This window comes from Cloeon dipterum, chromosome 4, assembly GCF_949628265.1.
Source record: "Cloeon dipterum chromosome 4, ieCloDipt1.1, whole genome shotgun sequence".
In the NCBI taxonomy this organism is placed as follows: domain Eukaryota; kingdom Metazoa; phylum Arthropoda; class Insecta; order Ephemeroptera; family Baetidae; genus Cloeon; species Cloeon dipterum.
In genome coordinates this window covers 35,544,928-35,560,658 of record NC_088789.1, presented here as the reverse complement: position 1 = coordinate 35,560,658, position 15,731 = coordinate 35,544,928, and the positions used below count along the sequence as shown (strand labels likewise).

General features: G+C 41.9%; 1 protein-coding gene and 2 long non-coding RNA genes across 3 annotated transcripts; all 3 read right to left on the bottom strand.

The window, feature by feature from the left end:
* Window positions 1-269: 269 nt before the first annotated feature.
* Window positions 270-2,613, bottom strand: LOC135943601 (uncharacterized). Its single transcript, XR_010575229.1, has 5 exons — window positions 2,409-2,613; window positions 2,112-2,203; window positions 1,931-2,051; window positions 1,376-1,578; window positions 270-478 (listed from the first exon to the last, which is right to left on the bottom strand). It is a non-coding gene; the product is annotated as an uncharacterized LOC135943601 (long non-coding RNA).
* A 1,171-nt stretch (window positions 2,614-3,784) lies between these two features.
* Window positions 3,785-5,264, bottom strand: LOC135941756 (uncharacterized). Its single transcript, XM_065487452.1, has 6 exons — window positions 5,191-5,264; window positions 4,626-4,681; window positions 4,468-4,568; window positions 4,211-4,415; window positions 4,048-4,158; window positions 3,785-3,983 (listed from the first exon to the last, which is right to left on the bottom strand). Exons 1-6 carry the CDS (start codon window positions 5,234-5,236, stop codon window positions 3,792-3,794), a joined length of 711 nt encoding a protein of 236 aa, XP_065343524.1. The 5' UTR covers window positions 5,237-5,264; the 3' UTR covers window positions 3,785-3,791.
* A 7,132-nt stretch (window positions 5,265-12,396) lies between these two features.
* On the bottom strand, window positions 12,397-13,416 carry LOC135941796 (uncharacterized). Its single transcript, XR_010575010.1, has 3 exons — window positions 13,278-13,416; window positions 13,119-13,223; window positions 12,397-13,031 (listed from the first exon to the last, which is right to left on the bottom strand). It is a non-coding gene; the product is annotated as an uncharacterized LOC135941796 (long non-coding RNA).
* Between the last annotated feature and the right edge of the window lie 2,315 nt (window positions 13,417-15,731).

Below are 15,731 nucleotides of genomic sequence, written 5' to 3'. Positions count from 1 at the left end.
AGCGCAGGTTGCATACATTTTATTTTTCCCAGCGCGTTGTAGGTGTCTCGTCGAGGAGCAGGTCGTGCTGAATAAAAAACTAAACAACCAGAAATCCAATCGTTCCTTGGACCAATCTTAGAGACGCAAGTGAAGCAAAACAGTGCGTTCGCCGGGACAGGAATGGCTCCCGCGGTTCCAGAAGCCGTAAAAAAAATTAAAAACGCCACCGCAAGGTAATTTACCGCTGATTTTGCGGTTAAAAGAATTTAAGAAAAAAACAAATTAAATCCCTATCTTATTATGGATTTATTTTACTTGAAAGAATCTAACAAAAAATAAAATATACAGATACCGTTGCGGAAGATCATTCAATTCACGAGCAAAGGTTCTCTTCGAAGTAGTGCTGCCAGATCCAGGACGCGATCGCCCACGACAACAGGTACGAGTTATACCTGACGCCGAACCCCACCAGGTGACCATACCGCAGCTGCCGAGCCTAACAAAATGAAGAAATATTAATTTTCAAGGATGCTGGATTACATTTTTTGGAAATAGATTCGATATTTCGTAAAACTACACAATTATATAAGCGACGGCGTCGGCCAACCCGCAAAAAAGTCCTCAGGTCACACGACCTGACGAAGTTTGGTGACAGGCGAGGATTAAAATTCGTCAATTGTGCTCGAAATTACTAAAAGAGCTTTAAAAACCGGCTTCGGAGAGGATCTCAGGTCGGGGTACCCTGAAAAAGGTCGTTAGGGTACCGCAGGTCAAAGCCCCGTCCAAGATCTGTCCGATGAGGGGTCATGGTTGACGATCGGACCAACGGCCGAATTTAAATAAAAATAAAACCAAAATTTGGACTAAAAATCAACCGAAATAAATTCGTTAAAATTCGAAAAATGGTCCGATTTTGGAAAACCGCACATGGGCAGACGCGCCTCACCGAGGGGCGTCGATTGGTGATAGAATCAGCGTCGTCAAGCCCACAGGGCCCCGAAAACAAAAATTTGAAATGTCCTAAATCGCGTTTTTTCGACCTTAAAAATGAATAACTCGGCTGCTATGGGTCGTAGAGGAAAAAACCAAAGTTGATCAGACTCGCCGTGAAATTCTGCGTCTTTTAGGGCCGACGGCCGCCGACACGCGCACCCACTGTCCCAACGCCCCCAAAAATCTGCACTTTTTTCAAGTTTTTTTTTAATTAACCTTTTTCCGAACTGGGGTTTCAACTTAAAAATACGTCCTCCCTTTAATTTATAAAGGAATTATGAAAGAAAAAGGGCCAGAAATCAATTTCCGAACAATTTACACATTCAGGATCTTTACCGAGGTCAGGTTGAAGACCTCTTAGCTTCAATGAGAGAAGGTAAGTGAATTCGGATGAGTATACCTGTAGGTGGTCTCTTCGGTGTGTTTGGACTTGGCCCTTTGGCGAAGGGTTCGACTTGCGGCCGCTCGTCACCGACGTCTCGGACGAACAGTCGGAGTCACGGTGCTGCTGCCCAAGGTTGTCCTTTTCTCCGCACCTTGCCCTTACTCCTGCTTCTGCCAATCAGGGTCAACTCTCGGCAGGTCAGCGATCTTCTCACGTGTCTGCAAAAAAATATTTTTAAACGATCGAAATTTAAGATTTTTAATGTTTGTTTCAAAATGCTTTATTTAGACAAACCTTGTAAATCAGGTTTCCGATTTTTTAGAAAGATAAAAACACCCTGGGATTTGAATTTAATAAAGTTACAGCCCTGTCAGGTTGTAACAAAAATTATTTTTAAACTTGAAAATTGCCAAAAACAAGTTTTATCAACCAAAGCAGCGTTTTTCACCCCTGTGCAAGCTGTACCCTGAGTGAAATAAAGGTTTGATTCTTCGGAGGTTGGTTTAAATCAGATAAAAGCATTTTAAATTAATCCGATCAACCTTTTATGTTAAAATAAAATTTAAAAACCTTTCCGACGTCGACGACCTGATGCTGGGGCTGGCGGCATTGTCGGCGCCACCTGCACCATCTCCTCGCCAGCAGAATTATTCACTCAGCACAAATTCTTTCCACGCTCCTCTAGTCGAACCTGAATTTTAATTTAAAAAAATTTAGGTGAGAATAATTCAGAATCAGGGTAAAAACGCACCTTTTAGATTAAAAAAGAGACCTGGCGTCCCCAGGGAGGGTCGCTGATCAACGATCATCGGCAGAAATTGCTCGCGGTCCTCACGGCACCACCTGAAAAGGTCAAAAGGTAATTATTTCAAATTTCAAGGAAAAATTAAATTCCCTGAGAGTTTGGAACCTGATTCAGTATGCCTCTGTTTAATTAATTTCCCTTTCATAACGCATTGCAGCTAATGAAAACGTCAGACAGCCCTGAATCAGTTCCAAAGGTGCACCCTCGAGGGTCGAAGGAGCGAATTTTTGTAATTTTCGGTACCTTGGCTATGTTTTGCCGCTCTTTTTCCGCAGCTTGCCGGGCATGGCCTCGTCCGGCGGCGCCGACAGCGGCGCCGACAGCGGCGCCGACAGCGGCGCCGACGCCTGCAACAGCCGCCGCATCCCCGATAAACGCGATAAAAGGTCCAAATCTGCGAACTTCGCGAGACGTAAACACACAAACAAGGCTAAATCAGCTGCTCTGCTGACCGCCAACAAGCGAGCAAAGCAAAGCAAAAGAACTCGGGAAAAAGGAGCTGCACTGACTTTCGCCGCCATATTTCTCTTTCATTTTCACTCAACTTTGTGTAAGCAAAATGGCGGCTCCTCTCGTCCCCAGCTTGTTGACGCGGTTATTTTCATTAGGTGTCAGTTAGTTAGCATTAAAATACCGGTTCAAAAAGTTGTACACGACAAAATTTCCTGTTTTAAAAGCAATTTTAACCTAAAGACACTTAAATTTATAAAATTAATATTGATTCTTTGCATTTAATGCATAATTACGGTGAAAATAGGAATATTTCATGAATTTTCCATCATCTTGATTACCGGTATTCAAAGCAAAGCCTCTGCTGCGGTGAAACAGGTGCTGCCCTCGCGTAGCAACTAACTGCCAAAGTTTTCTGCAGCTTGGCAAGAACTCTAGGCCGCCTCTCAATTCGAACACTTTAGGCGCCAAAACCACGTTTTCTCTATGTTGACTGTTGCGTGTCGATCGCGTCATTTTCAAAGAAGAAAATGATAAGTTCTTGTAATTCCCGTTTTGACGATTCATTCCCGTCGAACAAACCTAAAAATTGATTTTTTTTGCGGCGGTTTTTTCGATTTTCTGTGAAATGTCGCAGTCGCACCCCTAACAATTGTTTTTCTAAATTCGACTGTTTGTCATATGGTTGCCCACGACCCCTCGTTCCACAGGTCTTTTGTTCAACTCTTACCTGGCTTGTCTAAATGACCTTTTTCAGGGTTCCCCGACCTTCAATGCTTTTCACGGCTGCGTTTTTGAGCACATTTGACGGTTCTCGACGACGATTTCAGCCTTGACCTTCCTCAGGTCGCGCATCCTGAGGACTTTTGCTTATTTTTGGGTCAACCCACCCTGAAATCGGTCCCAGAGCCGCAATTTACGATTTTATCCGGCAAAAACAATGCCATTATCAAATCAATTCAATGAAGAATCGTTTTTTATTTTGATAATCAAAGTTTTTGATTTAATTGGAGCATTTTAACCTACGCAAAACTACATTTAATTCGCCAAAAAATATTTTTAAGCAAAAAAGTTATCTCAGACAGTGATTTGTAAATTTTAATGAGAGACACGAGTCTTGCAAGGTTGAGGATTGATTTCTTTATTTCATGAAATTGCACAGAGTTTCATGAGAAATTATTTAATGTCAACCTCGGGAACATTAGAAATGATTGATTGGGAGTGGTGGGCGTAGTTATGAAACGTCCAACTACCACTCATATCGCCGGTCTTGGAATCACATGCAGGTCCATACATGCGTCCTTGAACCTGGTTTCCGAAAGCAATTAACGGCGTATTGGTATAGGAAGGCGTGTCATCCGTATAGAACTGCAAATAATGGAAAAATAATTCATTCAGTCTTCCGTAGAGGTATATATGTAGGAGAACTCACTGAACAGTAACCGGGAGTCGAATCCTGGTACGTGCAAAGATAATTTCCTCCATCGGCTTTAGCGCAGTTTGCAGTGCTCATCGCGGAGGCAGGCAATTTCCTCAAGACGTGCTTAAAAAAACGAGTTAACAGGAGGTTTCAATGCAAAAGGTGTGAAACTAACAGATGACGCATTGAAGAAGAGAAGAAACCCGGTTGAATTGACATCAGCAGAGAGGTCGTTGAAGCTGGAGGCCGTCATCGGCATGGTCGCCCCTTCAAATTTCTCACACACCTTCAGATAAGCAAATTTATAGCTCAAAAAGGCTTCAGCCCGTGCTATGGGCCGAACCTTTCCAGATTGATCCGTGACGTCCAAGTTTGAGAGTCTGGAAAAAGTCCTCAATTACGTCGAGCGATTGATTTTAAAAATATATATACTCTAAAGTTTTTGTGTTTCCTGAGGCCAGTATGTATCTCTTGCTAACAACTACTGCTGCTTCAGTTTTAGGGAAACCCATACCTTTAAGATTAATCTTCACCTGAAATTAAAGCTTGGGTATTCAAGTGTGACGGAGAATTGAGTCGAGGACACTCACGACGTAGGGGAATTCGTTGGGTCCGGCATCAGTAATCACCGACTGACTCCAAACAACTGAAACAATTTTAAATAAATCAATCGCCTTACTTTTTACTCGAATTTGAAGAGAATGGCACATCAGGGTGATGGAAATGTAATAAAATACGCGGGAAGGAAATTATTAGGTCGGCACGCCTCTTTTTCGACGCTTCTGATTGGCTGCTCGACTGTCTCATTTCGATACCATTTTGAATTCTGACCGGTGGAAATAAAAAATATCGCAACCCGGACCCCGGTGGGAGTTACGACTGCGCAGAAGGTTTTAATTTGGTTCACGCATGCGCAGTGATGGGCTTCAGGCTCCCTGTGAGATTTAAAAGCGATCTGAACATACTGCGCATGCTTAAGAAGCGCACAAGTTTACTGCGCAGCGTCAACACAGATCAAAACCCGGCCCCCGGTGGCCCTAGTGATGTTCTCGCAACTAACAAACATCTCAGACGAAACGGCAAGAAAATTTGTGGTTCGTTCTCAATGCTAGAGAATAAAATGGGGGGAAAGCCGAGTGCGAGAAAGTCGCTTACCTGAGAGGAGCAGTGGCCAAAGTAGAAGAACCGTAGTCGACCCCATTGTGTCACTGACAGTGCCAATCGACGCTTTTCCGCCCTTTTTATACCCACAGAGGAAGGCAAGTAAATCGTGGACGAATCACGTTCGTCCGCGTTCGAACACTTTTCTCTTTCGTCTTTTGATAAAAAATAATACGGAGGTCATTTCACGAGAAATAATTACGTTTTATCACGACCTGTTTCCGTCGAAAAAGTTCAACTCGCAATTAAAATGCGAGGGTTTTAATCACTTTTCAGACAGGAAAATAGTAATTAAAAAGGCAACTGCTTGAGTGCCGAGGTAAAACTGCGTCGTGAAAACTAGAACGTGTTCGAGTGTCCATCGATAAGAAGGCACAAGTCAGTGCTGCTTAAATTTGTAGAAGAAAAATTGCACAGATTTTCAAAACTCACCTTCTTTGAAATCTCTGACAAAAGCTTTCATTCTGCTAGTCTTGCTTTGTTCTTGTTCTGAGGGTTCTTATCTAAATTTTAGTTTCATCAAAGTTTATCGAGATTTTGAACGGTTCTCTCGGCTCTCGTTTTTCTGTTTTTATCAAATAAATATTTCACCAGGCAATTATTTCGACTGTCCTCATTTTTCGTGGAGTGGACGCGGCGCATTCACGATAAAAAAAACCTTTTTATCACTTCCACGAAGAGAGCAGTTTTATGGAAATTTCCGAGAAGCAAATGACCTCGTGCGAGATAACAGCGACGTGGTGTGGTTTCTTTTGAACAGGTGGAAAATTGTACAACATGCTCGACAAAAACACATTTTCTTCCTTACAAAACTAATACGCGACCGCCGGACACTTTCCCAACCCTTGCCCCGAGTGCGCTTTGGGCAGGAAAAAGTTTTGGGCCCGCCGAGAAAATCACTTCCCTAAGATCCTGGGTAAACAAATGGCCGAAACAGCATGGCCGATCGACGCCGGGCGGCGCCGAATGAAGCGTCCGAGGGTCGAAACCACCCTCGAGCCCGTAGGAGAATTAGTAAAAAAAAATAGAAGAAAATGACGATTTTGCGGCGATTTTGGGGGGTCCGGGGGTTGCAAGGGTTCGCAACGTGTGCAGAATTTAACCACAAATCTTGCAAACATTTGTTTTTGATCGTGCGACCGACAGGAGCCGAGCTATCAATTTTTGAAGTTGGAAAACCGCGATTTGGACAGTACAAAAGATACTAATCCCTATTTTTTTTGCCGCGAATGGACCCGGATCGCAATCTTTGCTGTTTCAAAGCACCAGCAGGAACGACACCGATATGGAAACAGATTTTGAGCTTTCTAGCAGCCGTAGAAAAATTAAAATTCGGTTTTAACCGTTTTTCAGCCAAGTGCACAAGTGTTTTTTTTTATCAAATGAGGATTTTTTCACGTGCTGCTGACGTCATTTCACCAGGCAATTATTTCCACCGTCGAGCAGGAGGACGAGGTGCCTTCACGATAAAAACATTTTCATCGCTTCCGCCAATAGTGTAATTTAAATTCGAAAAGCAATGACCTAGTGTCAGATAGCAGCAAAATTTGTTCTTCGGCACGTGCGGTTTCTTTTGAACAGGCGGAAAATTTATTCCAAACATAAGGCATTACTGCAGTGATACTTCGTTTGCACCGCGGACTGGATTTTCAGGAGAAAATTGATTTTTTTCTTCCCTTTGCATCCTAAAAAATGCCTTGCGGCACCAACGAAATTTATGACAGTTGAAAAAATTGATCCGTATAGGAATAACTAGAAAAATATCCTCCTGCCACGTTTGAACAGGATTTTTTGCTGCACTCGCTATTTCACGGTCGCTGCACGCGTGGCGCATTTATCAAAAAATATAGGGACAAGGATAGTGGGAATCGAAATTACGTCGTTTTATAGGAGTTATCTTCAGGCATAGATTGAGGTCTTCATTTTAACCTGTGAGAATATGCAACTCGCAAAGCAAAAAACCAACGCCGGTTGCATACTTCTTATTGCTGCAGGCGCGTGTTTTCAGAGGAATAATTATACATTACGCATTTTGCTACAATAAAAGGTTTCAATGTGAGAATCGTCGCCGAGTATCGCCAAATATGCTCGAATTTAATGAAAAAGCGTCAAAAACCGGCTTCGGAGAGGATCTCAGGTCGGGGTACCCTGAAAAAGGTCGTTATGATAAGCCAGGTGGAAGCCCCGTCCGATACCTGTCTGATGAGGGGTCGTGGTTGACGATCGATCGAGCGGCCGAAATAAAATAAAAATTTCGACATTTTCGAAAAATCAGCCGAAAAAAATTCGAAAAATAGTCCGATTTTGGAAAACCTAACACGGAAGAATGTGCCCCATCTAGGGGCATCGTCTGGTGCTGAAATCAGCGCCGTCCTGACCTCAGGGCTCCAAAAACTAAAGTTTTAAACGTGTCACATTTCGCGTTTTTTCGACTTAAAAAATTAAATAACTTGGTTTCAATGGGTCGCAAAGTAAAATAAATAGAGTCGCCGGGAAATTGTGCGTCTGTTTTTCATAAATTTGCTGCTCCATGCTGGTGGTGCGCACCTGGCCCTGGCGCGAAAGGTTCGACTTGCGGCCGCTCGACACCGACGCCCGTGGAGTCGCGGTGCTGCTGCTCCACCTGCGAGTTGCCTCTCAGGTCGTCCTTTTCTGCGCACCTTGCTACAAAATACCGGTTTAAAAAGTTGCTGAATAGAATATTTTCTGTTTTATTAGCAATTGAAACCAAGAATCACTAAAATTTATAAAAATTATAATTGTTTTATTGCTTTTAATGCTTAATCAGGGGGAAAATAGGTTTATTTCGCGAGTTTTGGATCATTTTGATTACCGGTATTGAAAGCAAAGCTTCTGCTGCGGTGAAACAGGTGCTGGCCTCGCGTAGCAACTGCCACAGTTTTCTGTTGCTTGGAAAGAACTCCAGGACGCCTCAAAATTCGATCATTTTAGGCGCCAAAACCACGTTTTCTCTGTGGGAAGGAAACGGGAAGGAATTGGCCAGGAGGTCGGCGCGCGGCGCCCGAATGTGTGCTCTTTTACGCTGCGTGTGTGTGTGTGTGTGTGCGCGCCGAGAGCGCGAAAACCGACCATTTAAAATAAATCGCCGTAATTCGGCTATGGGCAGCAAAATTCTCAAACTCAGTTTCGGATCATTGTTCGACAATTAGAAGATGATAGGCTAGTAATAGTGGCCGGATTAAAATTAAAACTAAAAAAATACTGAATTAATTTTTCCCATCCAATTCTTATGGGAGTTTCGGTTTTTTGCAGTTTTTCTCGCTTCCAACCTCAATATCAGCGGCGATAATAACGTGAAAAATCCGCAATTGTAGCTTTTTGGATGCCATTTCATATGAGAGAATATGGTAGATCAGTGTTCCCATCGGGGTCTCGCGCGGACCTGCGTAAAAAATTTAAAAATGCCCGAACCACGTTTTTCGGCCTTTAAAAATTAATAACACGGCTCCTATTGGTCATAGAGTCAAAACCGAATGTTCGTTGCACTCGCCATTAAATTTCGCGTCTTTTAGGCACCATCGCCGCAGCTTCCAGTGCCCTGAAAATTCGCGCAAAGAGGCATATTTTCTGTTTGATTTTTTTTTAAATTGATACCTACAGTCCGGAGGTTAATTTTGACTGCTGGACACTTGATTTGGCACCAAGATTGACCGGGTTTCGAGCCAAAAATCACGTTTTTATAAAGAGGAGAATTAGGAGCAATGCCCAAAGCCCCTTGCAGAGGCCCCAAAGGGTCCAAGGGGTTGCGATATGCCATAATGGCGATTGAGAACGAATTAATTGTTTGAAACCATTTTTGGCCATTTGCTGCAGCTGCCGTCTTTTCGATAGACAAATTTTGCTGCCGCCGCGAGTGAGTGTGTGAGTTTAAACGCGACACGCACGCCTTATCAAATTTACCGCGAGTTGCATCGCACACACATGACACTTTTTTCTTGGCGGATTTTTCTTACAGTTTGCAGAATTAACAACGTGTAAAACCAACCGACGGGAAATCCATTGACGATTTCAAGTGTTCGACAGACACAAACGAAAACAGGAATTTTATTTTAGGTTTAACGTTTCTAATCCAACGATCCGCATAACAAAACTGTTTTTTGGAGTGAATCTTTACGAGAAAGAAAAGTGATTGCGTTCGTAATTATAGAGCAGCTTGAGTTTAAGAATAAATAGGGGTTTCATATTGGGGTGAAAGGTGAAAGCATCTGCTTTTTGGAAATTATTGAAGCACACAACACCAATGGACCAATGGACATTTTCATTTTCCCAGCTCAAAATGTATCACTAAATTGTTTAATTGAATTTCTCGCTTCGCAATGCGATTTAATTATTTATTAAAATAATGCTGTCAGGTGGACTATAATAATAATATGCTCAAAGCAGTGCTTTTAAAATTTTCTCGGAGGTGCGGTGTGCGAGGAAAAACACGCATGGCCGCCGCGCGACCTGATTGGCTGACCTTGTCACGTGGTCCGCACTGGCTCTTGCAGCAGAATAGAAAACGGATTTTCGCGGTCTTTTTATTTTTCGGATTTTCCCTCGCGTAATTCACTGACTTAAATATTTATTAAGGACTAAGAGCTTTTTGGCACTCTTTTACATTTTTTTAATTAGTATTTTGTGTAATCTTTCCCCGCATTTCATACCTTTTTATTAATTTTTTGAGGACCGTACACTGGAAATAATTAATTTCCTTATTTAAAACCCTCGTGGAATGCAGTGCGGCTTTCGACCAATCGTTATTTCCTTATTCAATTAATTAACAATCTTTTTAGATATAAAAAAACCCAAGCGGCTGGACAAAGGTTTCACGGAACCGGCGTTAGTGGTCAGCCTCAGTGGACACTCCAGAATCCGCGGATAAATCGGTTTTCACTATTTGTTTAAATATTAATTATTTAAAGTGAAGCGTAGAACATGTGTCTGACAGGGTCAAGTGCACGGCACGAAAGCGACGCCTTATCGCACCAAACAGCTCGCGGCCGCTGTGCGGTGGCAAAAAATGGAAATGTGTCTCCTTGCGCGAATTAACAGGTCAATGCAAGCCGCGGGGGTGCTCCTTAAGAGACTTAAAATTAATGGCCTGTGCAACGAACAATGGGTTTTGAATCTACGACCAATACGAGCCGAGTTATTAATTTTTAAAGGCCGAAAAACGTGGTTCGGACATTATTAATATTTTTCGCGAGGCCCCGATGGGAACACCGAGCCACCACTTACTCTCAAATCAAATGGCATCCAAAAAGATACAATCACGGATTTTTCACGTTATCATCGCCGCTGATATTCAGGTTGGAAGCGTGAAAAACTTCAAAAAACCGAAAATCCCATAAGAATTACACGGGAAAAATTAATTCAGTAATTTTTTTAGTTTTAATTTTGTTTCGGCCACGATTACTAGCCTATCCTCTTCTAATTGACAAACAATGATCCGAAGCCGAGTTTGAGAATTTTCCGGCCCATAGCCGAATTACGCCGATTTATTTTCAATGGTCGGTTTTCGCGCTCTCGGCGCGCGCACACACACACACATGCAGCGTAAAAGAGCACACATTCGGGCGCCGCCGACCTTCCGGCCAATTCCTTCCCGTTTTAGCGATTGATTCACACCGGGGGAGATTAAACAAAATTATCTTTGAGACTTTGCTAAAATTAATTTTATGCGTTTTTTCGGTTTTGCACTCGCAAAAATGGTTTTATTTTTGTCAAAATTCGGCCGCTTGGCCGATCGACGACCACGACCCCTCATCAGACAGGTTTTTGATGGGGCTTCGACTCGGCATACCCTGACGACCTTGTTTACTCGTTTTTTTAAGCACGTCTTGAGAAAATTGGCTGCCTCCGCGAAGAAAACTGCATCCTTCGGAGGTGATAAAATTTGCATGTACGTCGACTCGACACCTGGTTACTGCTCGGTGAGTTCTTAGTGCGTGAATATATTTCTCTACGCGATACTGATTATCTGATGCAGTTCTTGAGTGATGATGATGAAGCATACACCTATTACAATTCGCCGTTCATAGCATTCGGAAATCAAGTTCAAGGAAGACTGAGTACTTATGCATGTGATTTCTCGACTGGCGCAATGAATGGAGAGTGGACATTTTATAACATCGGCTACTACAACCAATATATCATTAATGCAATTCCCGAGGTCGACATCAAATAATTTCTGTTGCAATTTCATGTAATAAAGAAATCAACCCTCAACCTTGCGAGACTCGTCTTTCTTTTAAGTTGAAACATTTAATTACAAATTCCTCTTCTCCCTATATGTCGTTTTATTTTCATTGAGATTAAAATTTTTCTTATCAGCGGACAATATCTGCAGACAGACACACCCCCGAGATAAAAAAATTGTTTTAGACGCTGCACGCAGAGACAGCTAGATGATTCTTCCACAGCTGCTTCACCCTGGTGGACCTGAGGAAGCTGCTGGTCGTCGAGCAGACCCTGCCTGACATGACCATCTCTTTTCTATGCGTATTATTTCGATGGCACGAATAAATTCAACAAAAGGTTCATGTGACAATTGTTTACACGCACAGAAAAATGCAAAGCAAGGATTTATTCTAAAAATAAATAAAATATCGGTGCGTGGACTGCATGCTTTTTGCTCTGCAACACTTTTTCAGTGCCACCACTGCAGTGGCCGCGATGAGTGTTTTTTTTTTAAAAATATGTGTCAGAGGGTCTCAAGATTTGTTTATTTAAAAACTATTAACTCGGCTCCCTATTATTATTCGTAGAGTCGAAAAACTAATGTTCGCTGCACTTGCCATAAAATTTCCTCATTTTCTGTAGGCTCGGCTTTTTTTACGGCTTCTGGAACCGCGGGAGCCATTCCTGCCCCGGCGAACGCACTGTTTTGCTTCACTTGCGTCTCTATGATTGGTCCAAGGAACGATTGGATTTCTGGTTGTTTAGTTTTTTATTCAGCACGACCTGCTCCTCGACGAGACACCTTCTACAACGCGCTGGGAAAAAGAAATTGTATGCAACCTGCGCTGCAAACAAGTCGAACCGGTTGCGTGTATTCGCAGTTTTATAAGGAGGGTCCAGTAACAAAGGCGGTTAAAAGTGGGAAAGTATTTATTTTCTCTTTGCAGATTACAAAATATGGTTTGAAATTTGCATGTACTGGAGACATTAAATTATGAATATTTTGGAAAGCACATTTCAAGGAGAAAAATTTATGTGAAACACTCAACAAAACAATGCAATACTTGAAATAAACAAACGACACGCCTTATTTTATAAAAACACACACAACATTCGAAATTGGTGATAAGCTTATTTTGGTTCCCACAAACTAAGAGGACAGCATTTATTTGGCACACATGGAATAATTATCAGGGTGCAACACGGCTTTCGAACAAATTTTTCCACTAAAATAAAAATTTATTATGTAATAATTTGTTATTTGATTATTCAATTTTGGACCACAAAATTTCAGATATTCCATTCCATGCAAGCAGAAAAATCTGTTTTTAACCAGTTAAAACCGTTTAATGATTCCTTCGGTCTTCCCATAGTATTCCCTGTGAAGGATGACGACTTGATCCTGTCGGCATACCCTTCAAAATTTCATTCATTGCATCTGTAAAATCAGGATGTCCCCAAATAACATCCGCTTCTTTCAACAGTTGGGTAATCTGTTGAACATCAGCGCCGTGAAAACAATATCCCGCTGAGACGCTCTCTTTATAACTGCACAAAAATCGATAGCAAAACCTCTTCTTCAAGTAAAAGTCGCTCCTTGGCTCGATTTTGTTGGAGTAGAGGTAGCCCTTGACCTTGCGGTTCTGGTCCTTCTAAATTTGAGATGTTTTATAGCAACAATTTAAGTCCAATTAAATAGATAGCAGGGGACGTGAGGTATATACAGAGAAGAGACTTACAGCATCTGTTCCAATGACGATTTTCCAAAAGACATCCGGTCTGCACTTGTTCTCTTCAGTAGGTTCTGTTTTTGGCAAATTTAAATCTTCCATTTCCTGCTCAATCTAGGCATTTTAGATATTTGAATCGGTCGTTTGGTTACGCAAAAAGCAACTTACTTCCAGTACCTCTTTCTCATCGAATATTAAGTTGGAAGTGCCGGTGAATATTGTCGCTTCACTGAATTCATCGCGGATTTTGCTCTCCAGTTGACCCCATTGGCCCGTGTTGAAGGGCCCATACTGCAGCGCCGCGTTTTCGTAAAAGTAGGTCAAAAATTTCAGTTCGTAGATGGGGAAGTCGGCGTCGGGCGCCAGGTGTCCCCTCTGCCACTCTGGGCTGCATTTTTTCTCCTCGTTCTTCTTGGCCCCTTGCCAATGTTTAGACGAAGGTCGCAGTCCGGACGATGCGCCGGTGATCCACTTGTGCTTCACGTAGATGGTCCGCTTCTTTTGCTCGTCGTAGCAGATTTCCAGTAAATTGTATCTCCCGATGCCTCCTAAATTCACGTCGAATCCTATGCCTTGCCAAACGTACGGTTTCGGACAGAACGAGTCTGCTCTAGGATCTTCTATTTTTTGGGGCCCGAACTCGATGTTTCTCCCGCATTTGTACGCCCCAATATTATTGTTTTCCTGTTGAACGAAAAATAATTTCTCTTAACATGATTATTGTATTTCGATTTCATCATATTTGTTCAATTAGCAACGCTCTAAATTAAAAAAGTCACATTTTTATATTCCGATCGATTCCTGATTCCTGAGGGTCGAAAGAGGTGAGGTAGAAACAATTTGAACAACCCTCAGCAATCGATTGGAATATTAAAAACGTGGATTCAGTGGGTATTTATATAAGAACTTGAGTGAAATCGGCTGAAGTTTGCGCTTTAATTCCCATTTAATATAGGGATAATATACACATTTTTGATTGCGGTATGAAATCTTATAAGCACACAGCAGACCAGCAGAGCTCTCGTATTTTATTTGCACTCTTACCAGTATCGGATCATACACTTCCATATTTTCATTGCTAGTGCATTTTGCCTCGAACGAGTTGGTCCTTCAAAATGGATAATTCGTTTCGTCGAAATCAGTGGCTTGTCTTTCATTGTCAGTTGCTGCTCTTCCACGTACTTACTTCCGGGACAAGCGCAAACCAGTTCCGTGTTTACAGGCACGAGAAACTTATAGCGCCTTACGATTTTAGCCTTCTTATATTTAGCCTTCACGTTATTATCCTTCATGTCTATAGCATCCCCGGTTTTAGCATCATAGCCTTTAATTTCCACTGGCTGCACAATGCTGCTGTCGGAAATTTTGAAGCACACCGGAATGGCCAGGCTATCTAATTTGCTCATCTGCTCCCATGTGCAACCTGGAACTGAAATAAAAGTAAAATTAACTGACGGTAAATTAAAACGACACCAAGCAGAATGCTGACCAACAGTTTATTATTTAACTCAAAAATTGTGTCCTCGGGTCTCATCCACAACCCCGAAACGTCAACATTAATTAATTTCAACCGTTTAAATTCTCGTGATTTAATTAAAAATTTCGATTCATGTTGAAAAGAATCACGTTTTTCCGATTGACTTTTGATTTTCTTAAAAAAAGCGCAGCAAGCACCGAATTTCCTTGTTTTAGTTTGAAATAACTAAATAAAATAAAAAATGTACCTGTGGGAGTGGATTGATCTGTTTCTCCGACTGAATTGTTTACTGGACGTGCACCTGGATGAGTCAGGCCTACTGACGAGTGTGCCACAGGCAGCACAATAAGCAGGCAAAGGATGCCGCAGCCGCAGACCAGCCTCATCGCTCGTCTTTCTCCCGTCCTCTCACAGCTGTTTGTGTGCGTTTGCCATCCGCGAAATCAACTCGCCAACTTCAAGGAAAAAAATACAATCGAAACTTTGATAAATTTTAGATAACGATAACATTTCCTGTAAATCCTTCGGCTGGTTTTATTTGATCTGGTTGAACGGAGATAAAAGCCTTAGTTTCCTGACCATATTTCTCGCCGCTTTAACTACTTGAGGTGCGATTTTTTTTTAGAAATACTAACAAAAATATGGCCCAAATAATATTGAATTATATTTTTTTCTCCCTTTTCAAAAAGGACCAATAAAGTCGTTGATTGATCGCACATTTCTCAATTTTTTCGTTCTATTAGAGCAGAGTGCCGACTTCTGACCATCAGAATTTTAAAAACAATTGGACTCGTCTCGTCCTGCCCTGACCAGCGCTGAAGGGTTTACGGGTGCTTAGTCTCCACCCCTAAATTGCTTTACTTCAAAACCCCCTTAAAAAAGTCTAACTCTTGGATTTTTGTATTAATTTAAAACCTTCTTCCTGTTTTCGCTGTTTTGCTATTAAATAATGTGCAGGGCGGTGCAGGGTGATATTTTAGAAGGAATTTTGGATAGTTTAAAATATTTTAAAGCTCAGAGGAAGATTGTTAACAATTTTACTATCAAATTACTAGCAATATATAGGGTTGAAAGGGGATGGGGGTAAGCACCCCCTTAAAACTTTAACTGGTTAGTGGATGTTGAGACGATTGTACATAATATGT